The 17,788-nt window shown below is 42.7% G+C and overlaps 2 protein-coding genes across 2 annotated transcripts in view; both read left to right on the top strand.

The window, feature by feature from the left end:
- LOC137851190 (uncharacterized) overlaps positions 1-17,788 on the top strand; it is a 158,475-nt gene that overhangs the window by 12,136 nt on the left and 128,551 nt on the right. The window lies entirely within an intron of this gene.
- On the top strand, positions 3,591-16,252 carry LOC137851610 (nuclear pore complex protein Nup153-like). Its single transcript, XM_068672900.1, has 9 exons — positions 3,591-3,804; positions 5,857-6,105; positions 7,316-7,455; positions 7,538-7,660; positions 9,809-9,919; positions 10,057-10,095; positions 10,194-10,247; positions 12,483-12,641; positions 13,193-16,252. Exons 1-8 carry the CDS (start codon positions 3,618-3,620, stop codon positions 12,639-12,641), a joined length of 1,062 nt encoding a protein of 353 aa, XP_068529001.1. The 5' UTR covers positions 3,591-3,617; the 3' UTR covers positions 13,193-16,252.

Here is a 17,788-nt window from a genome sequence, read left to right on the forward strand (position 1 = left end):
CGTCCCTTCTTGGGTTTAAGAACACACTCGCCTAAGACTGCTCCTGGGTCTTAAACGTTTGGTTTTGGTGCTGATAGGTGTCTATCTCAAAGTGTAGCACAAAACGTGCGCTCAGATCTACAGCACCACCACTGATCTCTGCTGAGGATTAGCGACAGCCTAAAGTAGTGCTTTTTACCAAGAAGGAAGGTGTCTTGTGCTTTGCACCCTCTTTTGAAATGTTGTCGGCTGAAGGTGTGGACCAAGCTTGAGCTAAGGCCGTTCAGCGCCACAAGGATTTAACCTAGCGAGTTAGACACTGATTTAGCTGTCAGAGCATCTACTGGCCTTTTGCACTCGGGTGGAAATGGTAACAGTGGGCTGTGTCTTCATGGGAGAAATCATCAAGCAGCGCTGAAATGTAAAGCAGCAGCAGAATTTCCCTGGGAGGTTCCTTCTCAAGCTAGCTACGGTAAGGAAAAGGAGGCTCGCTTTGGCATGGGGAAGCATAATCCCTTCTTCACGATTTTTAGAAAGAAATTTGAACTAGTCCAGTTGCTTTCAATGAAGTGGTTGGTTTTTCCACTGTCGCGGAATTAATGACATTCCTGTAACATACTGTTCATATTAAGTCGTAAGCTTTATTGTCTTTTTCTTCTAACTGAAAAACTCTGCTGTCCTGCATCCAAACCGAACCCACTCCCTAGACAGCAAGAGCTTGGTTAGTCCGCAGGCAGCCTGAGCCCGCGCTGCTGCACAAGAGAGGGGATCACGTCGGGGTTGGCACCAGCGCCTGTGTAAGCACACGGTGAGCTGGACCCGGGGCTGCCCCCAAAATACATCACAGCCCACAGGTGAATGTTTGTCTGGGTCGGTTTGATACAACCCGCATGGTGTGCGCACACTCAATCAAAAGGAGGGAGAGGTCTCGTTTCTTCCTTCTCGTGTGCTGGCTGCTTGATCTTGCTCTCCCTCCTGGGCCGTTTGCGTTGCACCACGCCAGCTGAATTCATTAGTCCAGCAGGGAAACCCGTGCGTTTTGCCAGCTTAACGAATGCAGCCAGCAGGGAGGGCAGCCTGCTGTGCGCCAGAGCTGGCACAAGGTAACCGTGGGGGATGGAGAGAGCCTGGAAGCCCTTTTTGGTGGTGGGAAGCGCTTCCTCCGATCCGCTGCCGCTCGCTGAACTTCACCCTCAGGTGCAGGCTTTCTTTTTGAGGATTTACTGATTCGTATGCTTTAAGACCTGAGACTCCTGAAATTGGAGGAGAAAATGAAAATACAAGAATCAGAGTTCAGCTGGAGGTAAAAAGTTGATGCTGATAGAGGTGTGCATCTAATGAATTAGCTCTTTTATCGGGTTGTGCTTTTTGCATCTCTGAAGAATTTGTGTTAGTGTGTTGCCTTTCTGGATAATTGTTTTAGTCCGTCCTTTGTCAGAGAGTGGGATTTACTTAAGTCTCTCATACTGACATCAGCTCTGTTACAAAAATAGACGGTTTCCAGTAAGGCATCGTTGCCAAGTCTTCCTGCCAATACTTTTGCCCCCGTTGCTGTGTGAGAGACCCCTGGCAAGCTGGGAGAACTGTCCTATTCCTTAAGTATTTTTTGCCAAGAAATAGCCCGCTTTTAAGTTCGGAAGTTAAACTGTAACATTATTTTTTCCCTTTATATAAACCGTTTAAAGAAATGGTGTTTCAAAGTAGTAAACTAGGACACCTGTTTGTTTACTGGTATTTCCCCCTCTGTATCTTTTGTTTCGGGATGCCTCTGAAGGCAGCTTGCCTCTGGTAACTGTAGCTACTGTTGCTTGGTGTGTGTAGACCTTGACAGAGAGGTATGTAGCAGGGCTGCGGGCTCTTGGGATGCGCAGCATTTGAGGAGCTGCTGTAAATCCCTATTAGTAAGCTATTGGGCCTTTTCAGGGGGTATTTTTTCGTGTGCTGTGTTGTTCTCCTTTCCTGCTGCTATTTTAGGACGAGAATAGCGTGCGAGTGCGTTTCAGACGAGCAGGCAACTGTTGAGACTGACGGCAGCTCTCAGGCTGCTGAAATCAGTGGGCTAATGCTGAGTCTGCTGAAGGACGGGAGCACAGTCACCGGCTGAAGCGCTGCTCCATGCGGCTGGGGTGAAACTGCCTGTCCTGTGGCAATGGGGAGCCCCCAGAGCAGCTCCCTCCTCTGAAAGCAGGGGGCTTGTGCAGCAGCCTGTTGGGTGTTAAACCCTAGAGGGATTAATGATGGCAGTAGGGAACCTGGGATGTGGTGCTTTATTTCTGGGTCTGTAGCTGTGACGGGCAGGTGGGAGACACCATTGGGAAGTCCTCAATTTCTTGAACCTTGTCGTGAGTGGGCACGTGTGCAGGGTGTGTTTTACTTCTGGGGGGAGCGTTTGTTTCTTTTTTTGGCAATATCGATGTTAGATGGCAGGCTCTGGCTCATTCACAGCGCCTGCCTTGTTCTTTTGCGGTCATTTAATCAACCTTTTTGCTGTGCAGCAGGAAATTGGAGGTATGTTTCAGCATATTTTACTTTTCCTTGCTTTGTCATTGACAAAGCTTCTTGTCTTACGCCATGCACGGGTCGGATGGAGCAGGCTGTCAGTACTTCCCACTTGTGGCTTCTGAAAGGGCTGGAGAAATTATTCGGGGTTCAGTTCTTTCTTCAAATGCCACTGATGCGGGGAGCAGCAGCCAGGCTGCCATATGCAAGAAAGGGTCAAAGCAGTCTGGCTTTAGGTTTGGATGGTAAAATGTCATCTTGGTTAATTATTCGTCTAGCTAGGCTCTGTAGTTACTCATTTAGGTTATTCAAGGTGACGGGGTGTTTGCTCTTCTGAGTGCCTGTGACTTGTTCCGTCTTGAGTCTCGGGCCGCTTTCTGTACGGGGAGGATTTGCACAGCAACAGAATCCTGCAGGCCTATTCTAATGTCTGTTTTTGCAAACTTGAACCCATGTGAGTTCCTGATAGGCTTCCATTCATCGGAGAGGAATATTGGCCCCAAGAAAAGGGGAACGTGGAAATGAGGGGCAGGGGAGGAGGAAGGGGCTGCCTCCGCTGGTACCGCGTGTCGGACTGTGTGTCAGCTATGGCATTACGTGCGTTTAATGGTTTTTGTAGGGAAGCTGAGGCTTAGGATTTTTGGAGAAGAACAGCAAGAATAGGGGTTGCTGAGTTAGCTTTCGTGTTTGCTCGCACCAGGGAGGTGAGCAGCCCGTCGTGTGGCTGTAGGCAGGTTTAGTTGGTTTTCACGTGAGAGCGCGAAGAGGAAGAGTCCTGGAACAAGTCTGTAGGTCAGGAGGTATTTAGGCACAGAGTTTCCTGATGCCCTTGCGAATTGACAACCTGCAGGTGAATTTTGGCAGAAGTTTCAAAATTTTGAACTTTGCCAAGGTCACTTGGAAGTGCAGAAACCGGTAAGTAGTCGTAAATCAATGTCAGCTGAATTTGAGGTGTACCAGAAGTATAGCGGTCCTATGCTAAGGATCAACCTTGTCGTCGTCTTCTGAGTATGTGCTATATAATATCTGTCTTCAGGGTCCGTGGAAAGTTGTATCCCAGCATATGCCGTTGACTGTGTTTCTGTAATTAAACGAGCGTTTTTTCTTTCAAGCAGGGAATAATTAGCAGAGTGACAGAAATGGTGAAAAGTATTGTACCGGCGTGGCTGCAGAAGTATTTCAATAAGCGTGAGAATGAGTGTGCAGCTGCAAATAAATCTGCAAACCAGGCGGCGACTCCAGTAAACCAGCATCATAATTACGCAGATGGAGGTACCCTAAATGATGGGAGATACATGCCTGAACGAGCGACACTTAATAGACAAGGTACATGAAAAATCATTCGGAATTCTGGCCACCTGTATTTATTCACAGATTTCTAGTTTTGAATCCGAATATCAAAAGGCAATTGGAAGGAGGGTTTTGACAGAATCAAAAAAACAAACAAGAAAGTCGAAACAACTGTTTGTGAAACTGTCTTAGCTTTAAACTGTCCGCACAATTACGAAGCATACCTCTTATGCTCTTGGAAGGCATCAGTTAACTTTACGTACTCTATTAGCCAGGTGCTAAATGCTGGAAAGAACTCATTTGCAAGTGTGCTAGGTTGCGTTTTCCATATTTTACAAGAAACGGAATGAAAATCTAATTGCGTAAGGCAATTCAAAAATGAATTTGCTTTGCAGTCTTCAAAACAAAATAATAGATGCTAGAGTGGCACAGGAAAATTCCATCTCGCGTCCTGACATTTTTGTTTGGTTTTGTTTTGGGCTTTGATCAATTTAGTCAAGTTCCTTGTTAACTTAATGGAGAACTAGGGAACTTGTGCATGGATGTGGTTTATGACATTATTACCCTTAAAATATTCAATAACCTTAAGGTCTACGCAGGGGGAAGGGGTGTCTTTGAAAAGGTATTGGGAGCGTTGGCAACGAGGTTTGTAACCCCTTTACTGCATAAAAGATGAATTTGTCTTATATCCCATGCCTCTCACTGTTACTGTAGTCTTATTGTATAAATCCGCACATACTCTTACTGGAGTTTCTCTTAAATTAGCTGTTTTGGGGACCTCAGCTTTTAATAAGTAAAGAAGTTTTGTCTGAGTGTGCGTAGATAACCATAGGTAAACTGGAAAGTCAGTTGCTTCTGTTGTTGGCAGAATCAAAAAATAATGCGGAAATAGCTTTGCCTCCAATCTCATCTAATTGTAAACAAGGAGATTGATTGCTTTCTGTGTAGCTGTAGCTTGGGAGTAAGTTTGGAGAAAAGAATAGAGAAGGTCTTCGTGACTGAGGAACACATGTTGGCTTTTCTATGTAACTGTGTGAAAGGAGCTTTCAGTAAGAACAGCTGCACTGCAAGCTTACTGACTCCAGGAGATCAGGAGCAGGTGGACATCCTAGAACCTTTTGTAGCTTATGTAGCTGTCTGTGGGTGTTACTTGCTCAGCTTAAGAATAAGATATTTTTTAAAAATTATTACTTCATTTTTAAACAAATGTGTTTCTTCAGCTCTGAGGTATCAATGTGCTGGAGCCTATATTCCTTGCTTAGGTGGCCTTCAGCCCGAATAACTTTGTGTATCTCAAACGGTACTGTTCTAAAAATCTGCTCATGGTTTGGAGAACTAATTAGTGGTACTGCAGTGGTTATGAAGATTGAACTAACTAGTTTAAGCTTGAGTGCGAGCATCAAGAGGATAGTGGCGCAAAGTCATTTTAATGGCCCAGATTCCCAGGGGAGACTGTAGGCTTTTATCAGGCCACTGGCATTGTTTGCAGACCCTTTGCTTCAAGAAGGAAAAATGCTCATCTGGTTACTTGGGTCAACGTACTTTTCCCTTGGGTCAAAATCCCAGTAGTTAACGGGTAGGAGGTAGTGTTTTGCCTCTAAGATGAGCTGATCTGGTAGAACTTGGGAAAAAAAGTACTGCAAGTGTTCATTTTCATGCTGTGTATTTAGATTAATGACCTTTGTTCCAACATTATATAAGCTGCAGTGTTACCTGTGCCTTAGCATGTAATCTCAAATTTTGTAAAGCTTCTTGCAAGCTGTACATGCGAGGAGGAGCATTTGTGTTTGACTTGGTGAAAGGCCAAGTCAGTGTTAGAGCATTTGAACACGGGGTCGGAATCTGGTGTTGTGAAACCTCACAGTTAACTTCTTCTGACTGCAACATTAATACTCAGTATTGCAAGCAGTGTTGTAGTTGTAGCCAGACAGTTAGATGAAACCGTATCTGGGTGAGGAAGAAGTTAAATTTGGCTTCTCTATTTCTGCGCTTAGAACTTGGCAATAGCATGGCTGTTGATAGGAAACAGGTTTTGGCTTCTGTGAGCTTGTCTATAGCAAAGCTAATTATCTCCCTGTTCTTGTCTAGAACCATCCACAAGTAGCTCAGCACTGAACTACCCAGTTGCCTTAACAAGGCCCGCTCTTCATCGGAGCCATTTGAATTATACCATGTCGGATTCTTCTGTCCCACCTTCTCAGCCCTCCACATCTTCAATATCTGGCATTGGCAGTCCTGGACTCTCTTTTATAAAAGAAATCAAAGATGCTATCTCTCAACAAGACGATGACAACATGTCAACAACCAGTGGCTTCTCCTCTAGAGCATCTGACAAAGGTGATTTTTCTGTTCTCTGTTTAGCTGACTTTTTTTTAATGTGAAGTACTTTGCGTTCTTTAATATTGCACATCACCTTAGTAAACAAAATAGGAGAATGTCAGCTTTGGATGCAAGAATTAAATTTGTTTTAGTGTTTTAGAAGTGTATAATCCTATCACCTTTTGAATAGAAGCCTGCTTTGGAATAGGTTTGTGATACCCTGCTGTTACAAAGAGTCGATGCTGAAATACACACTTTCAGCTAGGTTATATGTAAATTTTGAACTGGGATGGTAGGAAATCAGGCTGACTTGCTGTAGCTTGACAACTAGGCTGATTGTCTAGAAGGAAGAGTGACTCAGAATATCTAACAGACAAGACATCTGGTTAAATGTGAATAAGCGTAGGTGACAAATAGAATCACAAGATGTTTTCCTGTGTTTTAGCAGGAGAAGATAAGGAAAGTACTCTGACATAACACGTTGCGGGCTGTTTTTTTGACCTTTCTTGGTAGAAGGCTTCAGCTGTCAATACTTTCATGTCTTTTGCCAAATTCCTTAAGGAAGGCACACCATTTTAAAATAAGAAATAAGTATTGTGTCGATGTAGATTGGTACCTAGGTCTTCTCGTTGAAAGGGCAAACAGCAGGTTTGCACCTTTTTCTAGTCCCCCAGATAGACAGGGACTGAAGTGTCCTCAGCAGGTTTTTCAGAGAACTTGTGTATGGTTGAGAGTAGAGTTGCTGGGCTTTAGCAGTGTAACCTGAGTGCACTACAACTTTCTGGTGTGTCGTCGTAAAACATATGTGGGAAGAAGATCGTTAACTCTTAGAGCAGCCTTCTAGGAATCTTGCAGGTGTAAAACCTGTGCAATTATGATCTGTGCTGGCCTCCAGCCTTTCACCAACATAGAAAAAAGCTTTGTCTGTACAAATGCACTGATGTTTATGCAGTTCTCTTTGCTTTTAGCACAAAAGGAAAAAAAAATCTTCTGCACTGGAAGCACAGTATTAACTTGTTAAGATTGCTGAAAACTACTTGCAGCTCAGTGAACAGTTTTCAAGTTTGTAGCTGTTACTTGATTTTCAGTCTGTACACAAAGCTGTTTAAAGAAGCTGAAGCCACGTTTATTTTTCCGTGTTGAAGAACTTGAATTAATGTGGTCTTTACTGTTAAAGTTCTGTATGTACTAGAGACGTTTACATTTAACATATATGTCACTTTGGCAGATGTTGGAGTTTTAAAAAATACTTCTTCATCACTTCTCTGGACCACAGAAGCTGATAGAACTCATTCCCTCTCGCAGCATTCTGCAGCTAGCTCTAAGAAACCTGCATTCAGTTTATCTGCTTTTGGAGGAATTTGTGCTGTAAGTACTGCACAGTCTTTCTTTCAATCACTTTGAATGTGTACCTGTTTTTCTGTCCACTTAACGTACTGTGTTTCTGTAGGCACGCGGAAGCACATCTGACTGTAAGAAAAACCAGCCTGGGTATTCTCCATTTTACCCTGGAAAGACGGTCTATGGTGGTGCAGCTGTAATACCAAAGCCGTCGATGATAGAACCTTATCGGGTATGAGAAAAGTAGGGTAATGGGAAATAGTGATGGAAATAAAAAAGCAGCACTGCCAAAGGAGCTTTGAGCAGGGAGCTGAATATGTGGTACCAGTTGCTCTTCTGCCCTCTTGGTCTACAAAAATAGAAGAGATTGATTTCGGGTTAAGTTCTTTTTTTAGCAGTTTTTACCACAGGTAATACTTGCCAGAAAGAGCAAGAATGACAGTTTAGGCTAGTTGTTGGTAGTTGGGGTTTCCTCTGTTGTTACTTCTTTCAAGAAGTTCCATTTGAGTGCCATTGTCTGCCTCTGACTACATTGCATGGTGTTATTTTAATGTAAATAAAAACAATGGCAGCATAACTTTGAAAAGTTGTGTTTATAGTAGCAAAAGCTACAGTAGTCAAACCTGGCCAATGTTTATCTGTGGATCTTTTTTTGCAAGCATGCCTGCACTCATGCTATGGATCTGTTGTATAAAACTGCGCTCTTTAAAAATATCTAAAATTAACTTTGCTGATCCTTTGCTCTTCTGTTACGTAGAGGCATGCAGGCCTAAATGCAGTCCCAAGATAAGCAGTAACATGCTTTCTATTTTGAATGATTCATATAGTTCTTGAAGAGAGGTATTTGCCCCCAAGAGTTCTTGGAAATAGCAAATAAAAACTGCTGACAACTCTGATTAGCTAGAGCTGAATCGAAAAGGAAAGTCAAATCAGGTTTGGTAGGAATGCATTTAAATCAATTTGACTTTTATCAATAAATCAAAAGGAATTTTAAGGAAATGAAAACATGGGTTTGCTGGATCTGTTCTGACAGTCCAGCTCTGCAATGGAACAAGGGCATTAGCTCACTTAGGGGAAACCTTGAAAACTTGTGGTTCAAAGCTGGGAACCCTCTTTGGTCAGCTCTTTTTGTTTTCTAACAATATTAGTGGATTATGGTAACAAGAGGAACCAAAATACTAGGCTTTTAAAGGAGAGAGAAGCTTGCTTATTGCTGCTTGCTGTGGATTACAGCGATGTACTAGAGAGTCCAGCGAAGGGCCACCAAGACGATCAAGGGTCTGGGAGCACCTCTCCTCTGAGGAGAGGCCGAGACTGCTGGGACTGTTCAGCATGGAGGAGAGGAGCTTCAGGGGGGGATCTTATTGATGTATGTAAATACCTGAAGGGATGGTGCAAAGAGCATAGAGAGCCATTCTGTTTTCCGCGGTGCCCAGTGCCAGGTCAGGAGGCAACAGGCACAAACAAAATGAGGTTCTGTCTGAACATCAGGAAATGCTTTTCTCCTTTGCGGGTGATGGAGCCCTGGCACAGGTTGCCCAGAGAGGCTGTGGAGTCTCCCTCTTTAGAGATCTTCAAGAGCTGACTTGACATGGTCCTGGGCAACCTGCTTGGCGTGGCCCCGCTTGAGCAGGGGGTAGAGCAGGTGATCTCCAGAGGTCACTTCCAACCGTAACCGTTCTGTGAGTCTCACTTGTGTTTTTATATGCTGCATGGTCTGCTTCCTGTCTTCATATCGTGTGATAAACACAGAGGGGTTTAACATGGGAAGAAAAAAGTCACACCAAGAGAAGTTTTTGCATGATATTTGAAGTTGGGTGGTGCAAATAAACAGTTTACTTTTTCAGTGTAATATTTAGATCTGTTACAGTTGAAATCGGATCTTTATCTTTTAAAACACAGATTTGCAGCCAACTTTAATCTTGGGGGAAGGGAGGAAGCAAGAGAGAAGTAAAACTAGTTCCTGGTTATGATTGTATACACTGATTTTAAGATGGTACACCTACACCATCGTGAAACTCTGAGGTCTGTGTTGTTAGCGAAAGCACTTTCTGTACCACAAGCCTTTTCTTGAGTTCTGTTTCCCTGATTACTGCTTTGGAGGCCTTAGCAGTCCTAGCATCATCCGTCTTGACCTTTTACAAGTCTGGATTTCTTTTATTACTCGCGCAACAAGCACGTGCAAGATGCACTGAGGCCCAAGGTAAACTTCGTTGTACTCAGCATGTACTCTTCTTTACGGCTTGAACTCCCAGTGACTGCGTTTTTCTTTGTCATCAGAATATATTGGTTATATCATCAGTGTAGCCTTGGAACATAAAATACATGCCTCCTTAACTCGGAATTGACCATTGTAACACTTAAAATGCTAATTTTCCAGGTACAAATGAGAAGGAGAGTTAGACAAGCAAAAGTGCAGTCCCACGCTACCTTAAGTACCGCAACACGGTGCGTCTTGGAGGCACTGGAGAAGCTGTCAAGCCCTTTGATGGTAAATAGCACTTCTTTTAATCCATTTTTGCTTCACGTGTTTCTAAAACTTAGTAAATGTGCCATCAAAGGAGGAAGATAAAACTGTTCTTCCTTATGTTGTGTCAAGTTTAATTTATTGCACTATTTTTTCAACAGGATGCTAAAAAAATGCCACCTCTTTTGCCGCTGAGTTCTGTAAGCTGACCATGAACCCCCATGTTTTTGTTGCAGGGAACTCTCTCTCAGGAAAAAAGAAAAGCCCTCTAACATTTAGGCTTTATTTTTTCCCTTAGCCTCCAGACATAGATGAACTGAATATTCCTGACCTTCAGCCCAAACGAAGAAAGGTAAGAACCAATAATGTCTTAAGATGAGGTAGATAACTTTTCTAATGCTTTATCACTATTAGAAAAATTTTCTCAAACCTCAATGACAACATACGCATCTAATCAAGTTAATATTGGCATCTATCTACAAGAGATGAAGGGCTGTAAAGATTACTCACGTTAAGATTTGTTATCTTTGTAAGTTGAGAGCAACGACTCTAGACCACACGAAGTAGTTTTATCTTGTCCCCCAGTTTGGGGTGAAGCTGCATATTAAATTCCTGTTGAGGAAATTTTTTCTCTTGAAGAAATGATCACAAACAGAAAAATACTGCTTGACTGGTCATATAGACTTTGTACGGACTTGGGTATTCATTTAGGCACAGCAAACTATTTTTCTGCTTTTTATCACCATTCAAGGTAAAACCAAGGAAAATCGTTAATTTCTGACACTATAAATCTTATGCTCCTGAATTCCTATTTGGAGGTAGCACAGAATTGGTGATAGTGCTGTGGTAAAGCATGATTTCCTTTCATTTTGTTTAAAAAATGAAAACCAGTCATCTTTTTTTGGTGACTTTAATTAGGGGTGTCATTGGGTTTATTAAATTGCAAAACCCTGAAAGGACCGCTTTAAGATGAGGTGACTGAAGGAAAGAACAGGATGTGCACACTCTTCATCTTCTGTTCTAATGAGAAAAGGGACAATGTCTGAAGAAGTTTCTGTGCTAATTCCTTGATTGGATGTATAATTAAGTTTACAATCACTTGAGAGTTTGCAAACATGTCAGCTTTCCTGTGCCATCTTTTCACCATATGCCAAATGACAAAGGCATTGAGAAGTGAAGTCTATCATAAACATTATCCAAATAACTAAAAAGAAATCTGGTGTGAACTCTCAGTTCTATTATAGAAATACACCTGTGATAAGGCATTAAGAAAGATCTGCCAGATTTGCAACAGAAAGCCTGAAGTTGTCAGCCACTAAATGAATGTTGCACGCAGCTGTCACTGGGTAGGAGGAGATAGATTGTCTCTTCATAATACTAGAATTCATAATGCTTGGCAGGAGAAGGGTAGCCCTTGATGAGAAGCAATTTTTTGCGAAGGAGATGGTTGTGTGTTTTCCTGCTGAAGTGAACGTGGGGTTGACAGAACACTTGTGCACTCAGGCTAAACTTCTGCAGCGGGTCGCAGTGATGTGGTATTTTTCTTATTTCAAGGAACTGTACCAGGCAGAATAGCTCTTGGTGTATTAAATGCCTAACTGGGGGAATTAATATTTTTCTTTTTTACCTTTAAACCAGCAGTGACCCATCGTTCACTCGAAGGAGATTTGTGAGCTTCCATAAAACGTATTTTATTCAAGGTTTCAAAATGAATGTAATAATTTTTAGAAAGATATATTTTTGTACACTTCATAGGTGGTGTGAATTCTGTTACTAAGAGTTGGGAGATACTGTGAAACTAAAGCTGCAATGTAAACCATTTTCTGTTGGTATTGATTTGAACAATAGCATACTTGCTAAGACTGTATCTTCTGATCCTTAAGACTGCAGGTGGAGCCATTGGTAAATCTTTTAGGCTTCAGGATTTGTTTTCTGTTTGACAGTTCAGTTAAGTCAGTTCTGCAGAACATGCGGTGGTCTGTGTTAAAAAGTAACTCTGGTCTGTGAAAATGTGTTGAAAAATGAAGTCAAACCCACTACTTGATGTGCATCTAAATGCACATCTAAAGCATTGGATCATAGTTTAATGAATGAGATTATTGTAAGATTGACAACTTTATTTTGAATGTGTTCTATTGTTTGTGTGACTTTGAAGGGGGAAAATGTAGGGAATGTGAAGCCCAGAAGCCTGTATAATTAGTTGCTTAACGCTTTGAATGTTAAATTAATGAATTAAGCTATTAAAAAAAAAATCAGTGTGGGCAGAGGAAAAGGTAGGAACATATAGGAACCCGAGTTATTTTAATTATGGTAGCCTGAATTATTTTGTCTACAAAGCTAACTGCCACATTTTAAAATGGAATTCAGTCAGACTTTGGCTACTTAAATATAGCTTTATGGATTTTGTTACTGGTTTTCTGGTGATTTCCCTCTATAGGTTGAATGCTTTTTGGAATTCTCAAATTGTATTCACAGAGTGCCAAGACCGATGGGAGCTTTATAGTTCTGTAATTTGTTTTCATCAATAAATATTGGAATTATTTTGGGTAGACGTCAGGATAAAATGATTGCTGTTTCCCTTTCAAAGCTGGACTCCCAGAATGAGTCCCCGCATCCACCTGTAAAGAGACTTGTGAAACCAAGGTTAAACCTTCATTCAATGCGTCGGGTCCGGTATTCTAAACCAGCAAAGACTTCAACTCCTGATTCCAGCAAAATTTGCAACAGAGTAGACACAAAGTACTAAGTAAGTACATTTTTGAGTACATTTTTGCTCTTCATATTGATTCCACTAAGCAGATTCTATATTAGAAACTCAATAATACGCAAAAGCTTTGTTCTCCACCCTGAGGTAAAAGCTTATGTTGCACATTCCAAAAGGAGGATTCGGCTTGCTCTTACAAATTTGGTACAAAACATAATTGTGTCCTGGAAGGTTTGCAGAGTTTTTCACGTGGAGGCATTTTGTGTCAGCGTTGAGAAACTATCTTGTGTAACATCTATTAGAGTAGAAGTGAATTAAATGGCTCTTGGGAAGGTCTCATGGCCGATTATCCTTAAACGTCATCTTTATTCGTCTTTCAAGATAAAGATAATGCAGTCCTAGCCCGTAGGATTCCCAAAAGTTGGAGTTGTGAGGTTTAACATTTTAGAGGACTAAATATCTCACTAAAATAAGTAGGTCTAATAGCTTATTACATATAGCTTAAAATACATCTTATCAGCCATTTCACATGAGTGCTTTTTGTGCGCATGCCTCAGATCTGATACTTGTACTTACCAGGCTTTTATTTTCAGATCCACAGCTCTACTTGGATGTCGATGAAATGAACAGACAGTTTATGGAGACAAGCGAAGAACTCTACGATTCACTCATGAATTGTCACTGGCAACCTCTGGATACGGTCACTTCTGAAATCCCCTCTGCTATTTAAGTGTCTTATATAGCATGACCGTTATGACCAAGGTGCTAAAACTACATTTCTTCTACGTTATTCTAGCTCATAAGTTTTAAAGCACAATGATAGGTTGGTTTTTTTTTGCTATGCTTTTGACAGTTTCTGTAATCTTTTTGTTCATCACTCTCTTCTTGGAGCATGATGAAATCATGTAAATATTCTAGAAATGTAAAGAGTTAAATGGGGTCTAAAGATAGACTTGCCTGTGTAAATAAAAATTTGTTTCTGAAAACCTGCCAGCAAGGGATTTACTTGTACCTGTGTGCAGCACGTTCTCTTCTGGCTTGTGAAACTTAACAAGGTAGTAAGGGTATTTCATCTGCCTTTATTTTTATATGGGTGTTAGGACACAAGCGAAATCTCGTTTTCACTTGTTTTCCTGGTCACTTAGGTAAGTGACAAGCCAAGCCCTTCATGTGCTTGCTTAGATTGGAAGTGTGTATGGGAGACCCTTACAGGCCTTCCTGTGGAAACAGCTGTCTGCTCCTTCCTGCAGGCTGCTGGCTCTAACTGTACTGCTGATATCTGCTAGGTCAGCTGAAATTGGCTTCTAAATCTGGTATTTTAAGCATATGGAAGCGTAGACTTGAACTGCCGTAGCTACAAACATCCCATGGAACGAGGATGAAGTCTGTTGGCACTCTGCATCAGCATTCAGCTTTCCCTTGACCTTCTTACTGGTAGACTTCTCAGCTGACTTACAGCAAAGAAGTTGCTGCAATATAATACATATTCTTAACCTAACAAAAAAAATCTTGGAGAAAACAGCTTGCTGGCTTAAAGAAGGAAAAATAACACCAGGAACAATAAAAAAAAAATAATCCTAGTAACAGCTCCTTAAGTTATATCCTCTGCTACTCTCTAATTTCTCTGGTCTTCCTTCATTCATGGTAATGAAGTTTATAAAGCTTTGGTAGAAGGATGACAGTATTCAAGTCAAAGGAGACGAGAGCAATGAGGAAAGCTTTGCTTGAAGCTAGAGCAGTCTTGCAAGTTGCTGCCTTTGTATGCTGTTCTCATCTCGAAGGGTGTAGAGTATTTTCCAGTCATAGGGACTCCATAACCCTATGAGTATTGAGAAATAGTTGCTAATTAACAGTGTATATAATAATTAACTGAGGCTGGAAACAAAAGAATATTCTTCCAAGAAAAAAAAGGAAGCAGAAATTACTGTACTTAATAGCTGTGGAAGCTGTTAAACCTAGCCGACACAGCTTTGGTACTGCCCTGTGTGTTTTGGGGGCAATATAAACCATAATTACTGTGATGGCAGGTAAGAATCAAATTCTTATGGCTTAGTGTAGTTAGGGAAAGTAGCAGTCGTAAGCTGGGTGCTGTTCTTGAAAGTAATACAACTTCTCCTTTGTGACTCCTCAGTACTTAGAGGTTACTTCTAGCTGATCAGCAGAAACAGCTTCTGTTTGCTGTTAGCTGTTGGGTTTTTGCTAGGAGTGTTTTCAGTCCTGAATTGAAATGACGACATCCTGAAACAGAAAAGGCTTTTGGAGTGTTACAGGAAACATGTTCTTCGTGGTTCTAGTGCCGGTGTACATGTAGGAAGAGACAGAAGGCAAGGAACCTCACGTAGGCGGAGGGGGTGAGGTGGGTGAGGTGGCATCACAGTTTGAGCCGTTGCAGTTAGATCTTCCCAAAGCATGGAAGCAATGTGGCGGGGAATCAGGGGCTTGGTGGGTTGCTTCCTTGTGTGAGCCAGTGAGTCTTTAGAGGGGCAGATTAATAAGACAGGAGTTAGAGGTGGAATAGATGAAGCAAAGAAAATCTGTCTGGGAAAAGGGTTGTTTGTATGTGTATTTGGAATTGTTTCAGGGGATTGGGCTGGGGCAGATTCAAGGTAATAGATGCAGCCTCCTTGAATTTGGATGGCAGTGCTGAAGCTTCGGAGCCTTACAAGGTTTGATGCCACTTCAATTGTAGTGCGATTTTTTTTTTTTAATCTATTTTCTTCAATGTGAGCAGCATGGCAGCTTCCAGGTGCGTGCCTGCTTTGACATGGCTTGCTTTGCATCACCAAACACAGTAGTTAGGTTGCATCGAGTACTTTGTGGAAACACTCGTTGTGTTGTCAACTGAAAAGGTAGTGCTACAGATGTGTTGGCCCAGCAGAAACAATGTGAAGTATCAGTGCTGTTTTTTGGCCTTTGAGAGGCTGGTCCCTAACATGTGACTTGTAATGAGGGGCCCACATAGATAGATGATTTCATCTAGTCTGACACTGTGGTGGTGTATGACCCAAGTCTATAAACATCAAAAAATCAGGCTGTGGCCACCCATTTTATGCAGACTTTGCCTATTAAGGTCTCTACTGTACAGCATAGAGACGTGCACCTTCTGTTCTGGACTAGATAGTGCAGATACCAGTTTTGTAGTTCAGTGAATGAGGTTGGTTGGGCTGTTTGTTGTCCAGAGCTGAAAAATGTTGGGAGTGTATTCTCGTGTAGTCTACATAAATGAAAATGATGAGAGGAAGAGAAAGTTGATTGCAGTCTGTGTGCTGCTGTTACAAAGTAGTTCTCTGACGTCTTTTTCCCTCTCCTGAGATTTATTAGCCTATTTCCCTTTCCTGTTAGGAGTGCATACCTCGATTGGGATGGTGTGTGCAGTGCAGGTTCTTTACTGTAAGAGCACAGTGAATGCCAGACTTCTTCCTGCTCTGCCGTGTTAACCATGAATCACTGCTTCCTGAACTTGTGTTTGCATCAGAACTGCTAGAATGCCTTGTAGAGTCTTTTTACTGGGTAAACTTCACAGCTGCAGTTACAACTTCCAGCCTGTATTAGCTCAACACATTGTATTGGTGCCCAGCATCAGTTTGACAAAGATGGGATTGCAGTAGGAACTTGCTTTCTTTCTTCTTTTTAATTAAACAAGTCTTTGAAGCAACTCTTCTAAAACCACTATGCTTCAATTCAAGTTTTCTGTTTTACTTAGCTGAGATGTTTTTTTCTTCCAAGCGTGATGAAGTTTTCTACAAGAATATGTGGGATTATTCTGGGTTGTGCCTGCATACACGAAAGGAGGGGTCTGGGGTGCCTGCGAGCACAGTGGGAGGGGTCCTGGGTTCCTGGGTGGGACGCTTTGACACTATATAAGATGATGTCACGCAGCAGTAAATTGGCTTACGGCACAGAACGCTGGTCGTTGTGTCCGTTTGTCCCGGGGCTTTCGGTCGGGATATCCTACATATGGTGACCCCGACGTGATACGAACCCCGACGTGCAACCGGTTGGCGCGAGTTAGGCGCGGTGCGTACGTGCTAGGTACGCGGGAGGCCATGGGGCCTGGAGTCGATGAGGTGGTGAGTACTTTAAAATCCTTGGCCAAGGAAGCAGGAATAGCTTTACGAAAGAAGGACATACGGTCCCTCCTGTTTTGGGCGGCACGCTGGAATCTGGCGGGGTCTCCTGTTCATTGCCTGAGACAGGCTACTTTAGAAGCGGTGGGACGGGATTTATGTGACAGCGCTTGCATCGGGAACAAAGAGGTGCAGACTTTACTACCGAGCTATGGGTGAGTGCGAGCGGTTTTGGAAAAGGTAGCCAACGAGGCATGCCTGTGGGCTACTGTGCACCGCAAGCTTTTGTCCGATGGGGACAGTGAGAATAAGCAGGCTCCTATGGAGCTGCCGATAAAAAACAATCTAAAGGAAGGGTCAGGGCAGGCGAAGGAGGAGGCTCGATCGGGGGATGAAAATAATGTGGAGCAGGAGAAAGAAGAGGGTGGGAAACCTTTTGTGCCCCCCCTGCGAGTTCGGTCGGATCGTGAAAGAATAGCAACACCTAGTGCTCCTCCGGCGGAAGGGAGCACTGTACATACTTCATCGGATGGGTCCTTTTGGGGGGTAAATGAGAAGGGCTCCCTTATTCTGTTCCCTGCCGGGGGTCCTGAAAGGGCAGGGGTGGCATCCGGGCAGGCGCCGGCGTTTTCGGGCTCCCTCCGGCTGCCGCTGTATGCAGCCCCCCCCGCGTTTGACCCTGGAGGGCGGGAGGGGGGGGAAGCGCGGGTGGAGTTTTTTTCGGAGAAGCCCCTACCAGTGGAGCAAGGAGTGGAGATTCATGCATGCTGAATGACAAATTATAAGCCAGAAGCCTACATAGTTCTCTCCATCAAGGCAGATTCAGCTTTAGTGTTCTGCAACAGCCTACTAAGTGCCTAAGAAAACAAGTCTAGCTTCTTTATTAGTTTACTTACAGCAAATGTAGATAGCACTTCTGCCTCCGTAGACTTCACAATTGGAGATGAAAATGCAAACGCAGGACTGCTAGCATTACTTGTTGGCTGTATCCGTATTTTCAAAAGAATTCAAGGTTTACATTTAAGAGCAACAACTACCTGAATTCACTACCCAACACAAGGCCTGCAGTGACGTTGAAAAGCTTGATGTTTCAGTTATTTTGCAGAGGGAAGTAGTAATAAA

This window comes from Anas acuta, chromosome 2 (genome assembly GCF_963932015.1).
Source record: "Anas acuta chromosome 2, bAnaAcu1.1, whole genome shotgun sequence".
Lineage (NCBI taxonomy): Eukaryota > Metazoa > Chordata > Aves > Anseriformes > Anatidae > Anas > Anas acuta.